Here is a 5,949-nt window from a genome sequence, read left to right on the forward strand (position 1 = left end):
CCTTCGCCCTGCCAGGCTAAGTAAACAGTCTTCCAGCCAACCCAGGTGGCCTTGCATAGAATGGGAAGAACAGTCTAAACACAGTCGTTATCAGGGTGTTGTTGTTCAGCTCCAGTCTTGAGACCGCAGCTGGCGCCGGAGGGGTAGTGATGGTGGTTTTTACTGGTTTTTACTTTAGTGCAAACAACTCATATGAATTTCAAAGCTGTTCTAACAGTCCAACACTGGTCTCTCAATCTCCCGTTGGAGAGCCGTGAGTTTTCTATGATGTTATCAAAACTTATGCTCCGTGATGTTGTCATTCTTGTGCTCAAAGAGCAGGTTCTGAGAACTCACGACCGCAGTGCGCTTCCCAAGATGTGATCCAATTTGCGCTCAGAGGTGTTATTCCGAGCGAGCCCCTCCAGATGTAATCCAGTTTGCACTCAGAGGTCTTGTTCTGAGTATTCACGGCAGCCGTGCTGTTCTCCAAGATCTTATCCGTGCTGCACTCAATGAGCCCATTTTGAAAACTCACGCCTCGTCCCATCGTTTCAATCCCAACGGGCAGCCTTGTGGGGGTTTGAACAGCTGGTTCCGCTTCCTTAATTCTTCGATAAGCCAGGGCCAAGCCAGCTCCGATCAGCAAGAACCCTGTTATCATGGTTCCGAATAGGTAGATATCTTCAGCAGTCAGGCTCACCCAAGCCCAGACTTCTCGTTGAGAAGGGGTGTCAATTGCATTCAGAGACCAGTTGATCAAATCCATAATTCCTCTTTTAGGTTTTAGAGAACAGACTGTGAGAGAGTGTTCCAGGGAAAAGTAATACAAAAAACATGAGACTAGACAAGGACATGTAACCCAGTGAATTTACACGACTCAGTAATGCAATACAACTTTGTTATTGTTAATTGTGATTACTCTGTTAATCACAGAGTTGAGCTAAAGTAAATCAATAATAAAGGATAAATAATATAAATATAAAAATAAAACCCCAAAGAGTATATTTAACACCCCCTACTGGTTAGGAGGTAACAAGCCCCGCCTTCCCCTCAGCCCTGCTCAGTACCGTCACTTGTGCTCAGACACAGAGAGAGACGGAGGTGCACGAGACCATCGCTGATTTTCATTGCCAAGCTTGTTGCTGGAAAATAACCATAAACTTGATAAATTGAGCAAATATCCATACCGGAGATCTGCATGGACCTTGGAGAACCGGACCTGATTTGTTGTGAACATTTTGGACTTTGAAACCATCGCGATGAGTCGGAAGCTGTTAAGCTAACCTTGAAGCTAAAAAGCTAACAAGAAGTTAACAGGGAATATAATGGCCCAATTTCAATGTTGTAGATCTGCACGGGTGCGGATGAAGCGGACAATATCCTCTCTGAGAGTTGAACATTAGAACCGTGCTGGTGAGTTAAACTGGGACTGGGCGAATCAGGCTAATTGAAAAGCTAACTAGCTAATGCTCATAGCTGTAGCTGACCACGTTTTCACTGTGGGAGAACACACGGGGTTTCTCACGGAGTTCAGCTACTCTGAGCACTCAGCTTGTGTGCTGATGATGGTTTAGTATTACTTGTTGAATATTAAACGCACTAAAATAAGATGTTGGGATAAGTTAATTTGATCTTAAAGGTCATGAATCAATTTTATTTTTTTTGTTACATTTGATGCTCGAGCAGCACTGTATAGATGTCTCTGCATATTCTTATTGTGCCAATGCCTTACCACATACTGTAAAACTACAGCCTGTGGGCTTTTGTATATTTTTTGGTAATTTTATTCTGTACATTAAGTGTAAGTAACATGTTGCTTCATTGCTATGCAGTGCAAAGCAATGCTCCTGTAATTCAGTTAAAGGGGCAGTACTATAAAAAATGATCTACCATAGTTCATGGTTTATTTATGATTTCTGATAGAAATGTGCACCTTGATGATAGAATAAGCTGATTGTGATTTAAAGATTGCATTCATGATTAAGATGCACTGTATAGACTATAGTTAGAAATTAGAATTAATGTTTTGTGCTTGTTTTGTTAAAGCACTTACATTATTTACATATGGCCATATATATCATTAGTGTGAATTGAATTGGTAATAGCCCTGTTGTTTACAGGCTAGGTTTTTTTGTGGGATCGTGAGACCTGGATTTCTTCCTGACGAGGAAGATGGCGAGCCTTTCCCTTTGAACCAAACCACAGCCATTCCGAGTTGGCCCAGAAGGGCAGGTTGCTCTTCTCTCACGAACAATTGCAACAGTGCGGTAGGACGAAATCGCACCAATCACAGACTTTTGACCTTTTGGATTTGACTTGACTGAACACTGACTATTAAGCCGGCAAGACTGACATATCTGAGCTCAGATAAGATTCTGGTTATTATTATTATTGCTGTCACTGTACTTTATTTTATGTTTTCATTCCTGTTTATGAAGTGCTGTTAAATTGTTTCTAAATAGTTCAATACAATTCAAAGCAGCTTTATCTGTGGCTCCACTCATTCTTCCCCACGCAACTCACTTTATCCCTCCTACGAATCTAGCTATTGGCCCATTCTCTCCATCTTGCTTTAACTTCCCCTACCCTATCCTGTACTTGGCTACAGACACAAGAGGCTAAGCAGGGAAGCTAAGGGAGAGGAGAGGAGGAGGAAAAAAAGTGCGACCGCCTTCGTCAAGAGCTAGAGACGAAGATATTTCTGATAATTAGGGATGGGTATCGTTTAGGTTTTATCCGATACCGGTGCCAAAACGGTGCCGGTGCTTAAACGGTGCTCGAACTGGTGCTTAAAGAATAAAGAACAGAAACTTCGTCCAAAAACCTCTTGTGTTTTTATTTTTCCCAGTAATTTTTTTTAAGCAAAATGATAACAAAGTTAGCCCTTTCTGTCAATAAAACATAACTTCTTTGGTTGGAACCAGTGCTTAAACAATTGAAAACACAAACTTTGTCATGAAACCTGTGATGTTTAGCAGTTTTTTTGCAAGAAGATAATCATATTAGCCTTTTCTGGAGCTATACAGCATCGCTCTTGGCTGATGGCATGCCCAGCACAAGAGAAAACTCTTTCAGAAGGCGTTGATGAGGCTGGGACACACAAGTATTTTTCTGATAGGGCAGATAAATTGGGGCGTGTATCCCTCTTACTCCACCACCAGGCCACAGGGTCTTGTCCAGAGGTAATTCCTGGCAGTCTTTTGTATATTTGAAGCTCCTTCTGTACCTGCTCTGTGATTGAGGGGACTCTACCCGCTTGAGAAGCAGCCTGTTGAAGCTCTCTGTCTTCATCCTCAAACAGCTTTTCTAAGGGTGACTTCTGGACCTTACTTAGCTGAAAAACAACAAAAAAAGATGTGTGAGGTTTGCAAAATAAATAAAGATCACTTTTAGAATGTAGTGGTTGTGTTAGAAAAATCTGAAATTACATATTTTTCTGGCTTGTCCATGTCAGCATCATCCACCTTGCTGTGTGCTTTGGGGTCCTCAGTGGGAGGCTATGGACACACAGATAGTAAAAGAGCATTCCTTCAACATAGAAACTACATCATGATGCAAAGGACAAGATTGTACACACACAATGAAAATACCTGTGCAACTGCTGCTGTGGCATTTGCAACTGCTGCCTTCTCCAACCTGTCCCAGATGTCAGTAGCTGCCTCACCACCTAGCCTGCCTTTAAAACGTGGGTCCATCATCATGGCCTCCTTCAGAAATTTCTGAAGGTTTTCATCCTTTAAGTAAAACAAGATATAACATAGGAGCTGATACTGAAAAAAGGTAACCCTATTTTTCATGCGCATTGATATTGTCTGCAAATACCTGATATCTTTTCTGCAGACTACCCCAGACTTTCCCTTTTATTGAAGAGGTGAAAACACTGTCTTCATCACATCGTCTGAAATGTGCCTCCAGCGTGGCCAGGATGGGGATGATTTGGCTGCATGTGGGTGACTTGTCACTTGACACACACATGGTTGACGTGTACAGGACTTGCATGCACTTAATAAACTCCTCTGCCTTCATTAAATCGGTGTGCGTGAACCTTTCTAGCCTGTTGAAAAATATTCACAATGTTAAAGGTAACTGACGTAATTTAGCTCTTGCAAGTGATGCTCATGTCATTCACTTACTTGTCCTTCTCCATAGGCTTCCTCAGCCGTAGATCCAGAGCAGCTGCCTGGATTGCATCAAACTGCTCCATAAATCTCTCCACCATTAGGAAGAGAGAATTCCAGCGCGTCTTAACGTCAAGAATTACATTATGCTCTGGCAAATCTACAGCACAGATAGACACAAACATATTTTAAATTACTATAAAAAAGGTAATATGAATAACAATACTTCTTGATATGTAACTGCATGCGCTACTTACTCAGGATTCGCTGCTTTTCTCTGAGCACAGTTTTGCTCAAGGATGAACGTTTGAGCCACACCACAACTGGACGGATTTTGGCACACCAGCTGGAAACTGCAGGAATGTCATACACCTTTTGTGCGGCCAGGTTGAGGGTATGAGCAAAGCATCCCACTTTTAAAAAGTCCAATTTTTTCAAAGCAACATCCATGTTGCAGGCATTGTCTACAGTGGCAGCAATTATTTTCCCTCCCAAGTGAAATTGCTCCACAACACTTGATATTTCTTTAGCGACCACTGGACCTGTTTGTGACTCATAAACTGCTTCAGTGCTAAGCACATTCTGCTTCATTTTGCCTTTGTAGATGTAGTGAACAGTCACTGTGAGGAAATGGTCCTGAGCAATACTGGTCCATCCATCACAGGTGATAGCGACCTTGTTAACCTGTGCCAAATTCTGGATGAGGTTGCTTTTCTCCACGCAATACCAAGCAGGTACAAGTGTGTTGGACAGATCATCCCTCGATGGGGGCTGATACCTTGGATTAAGGGCAGTGGACATCTCCCTGAATTAAAAACAAAACAAAACAAAAAACAAATTTATAAAAAGAAAGTGTTTTTGACTTGAAATTTAATTCTTTTTTTCAGATAAAATAAATAAAACATATAAACCAGTTCCCAAAATAAACAGAAAATACATTTGAATTTTCATTAATTTTTTTCTTCCAGATAAAAAACAAAAACATATAGCTCACCTTTTATTCACATATAGTTTACTTATAATATTTAGAGAAGACTTACAAAGCTAAGCAGCTATGAACATATTAACCTTTACAGTATTATACAGTCTATTTTTTTTATGTAAGAGTAATACAACATTTTTCACCTGAATGATGGTGACTCCACCGTTGAAAATGGATGGAGATCTTTGACTATAAATTTTGTCACTGCCCTATGAATTTCGTCCACTTTTTCTTTCGTCATTTTAGCCTTTTTGGCCAAGGTGAAGGGAGTATCTGCCATCAAACAAGAAGACAGCCGCATGTAACTACGACGGTGTTTGCTAGTTCACCTTACATGCATTAATTTAATAACGTGGTTAGCTTACTCAACTTAAATTGCACACGAACAACATTAAGATACTCACCCAGAGAAGAACGGGTGCTGCTGCCATCATCATCATCAGTTATCATTTCTGCTACACTGGCAGGGCTAGGGGCCGGACTCTCCTCTTCGGGTTCTTGGATGTTGCTAACTCCGAGAACAGGCACCACACCCGCAGTAGATGTGCTCGGTGTGATGTCTTGCTGCAAGTTATCAAATGCGGTGCATTTCTCGGCTTTTAAAAAAACGCCATGCGACGCCATGTGTTTCATTAGATTTGAGGTGTTACCTCCTTTGCACATTATTACCTTTAAGCATTTGTTGCAGGCTGCTGAGTTTGCATCTTTTGCTGTGAAGTACAGCCACACTCTCGAGCGCTTCAGCTTCGGCATTTTAGCTCTGCTCTAAAAAAAAAACCCCGTACGTACCTGGGCCCGCCTACTATCCTTGGAAAGGAAGTGATTGGCTAGATTTCTCAGGGAAAAAAAGCACCGAAATGAAGCACC

The 5,949-nt window shown here is 41.5% G+C and overlaps 1 protein-coding gene across 1 annotated transcript; it reads right to left on the reverse strand.

Annotated features, from left to right (window-relative positions):
• Window positions 1-2,783: 2,783 nt before the first annotated feature.
• On the reverse strand, window positions 2,784-5,503 carry LOC120435689 (E3 SUMO-protein ligase ZBED1-like). The gene is made up of 8 exons (XM_039605546.1): window positions 5,487-5,503; window positions 5,226-5,355; window positions 4,358-4,905; window positions 4,116-4,260; window positions 3,805-4,036; window positions 3,573-3,716; window positions 3,411-3,479; window positions 2,784-3,316 (listed from the first exon to the last, which is right to left on the reverse strand). The coding sequence occupies exons 2-8, from the start codon at window positions 5,321-5,323 to the stop codon at window positions 2,954-2,956; spliced, it is 1,599 nt and encodes a 532-aa protein (XP_039461480.1). The 5' UTR covers window positions 5,324-5,355; window positions 5,487-5,503; the 3' UTR covers window positions 2,784-2,953.
• Between the last annotated feature and the right edge of the window lie 446 nt (window positions 5,504-5,949).

Source organism: Oreochromis aureus, linkage group 22, assembly GCF_013358895.1.
Source record: "Oreochromis aureus strain Israel breed Guangdong linkage group 22, ZZ_aureus, whole genome shotgun sequence".
Lineage (NCBI taxonomy): Eukaryota > Metazoa > Chordata > Actinopteri > Cichliformes > Cichlidae > Oreochromis > Oreochromis aureus.

What these genes read in the sequence shown, in the direction of transcription:
- LOC120435689 (XM_039605546.1), bottom strand. Translation starts at nt 5,323, where the DNA reads ATGACGAAAGAAAAAGTGGACGAAATTCATAGGGCAGTGACAAAATTT. An exon ending in AGAAAAGCAGCGAATCCTGA is followed by an intron (nt 4,261 to 4,357) that starts GTAAGTAGCGCA and finishes TCTGTGCTGTAG; the next exon opens with ATTTGCCAGAGCATAATGTA. An exon ending in TGGACAAGCCAGAAAAATAT is followed by an intron (nt 3,317 to 3,410) that starts GTAATTTCAGAT and finishes GTTGTTTTTCAG; the next exon opens with CTAAGTAAGGTCCAGAAGTC.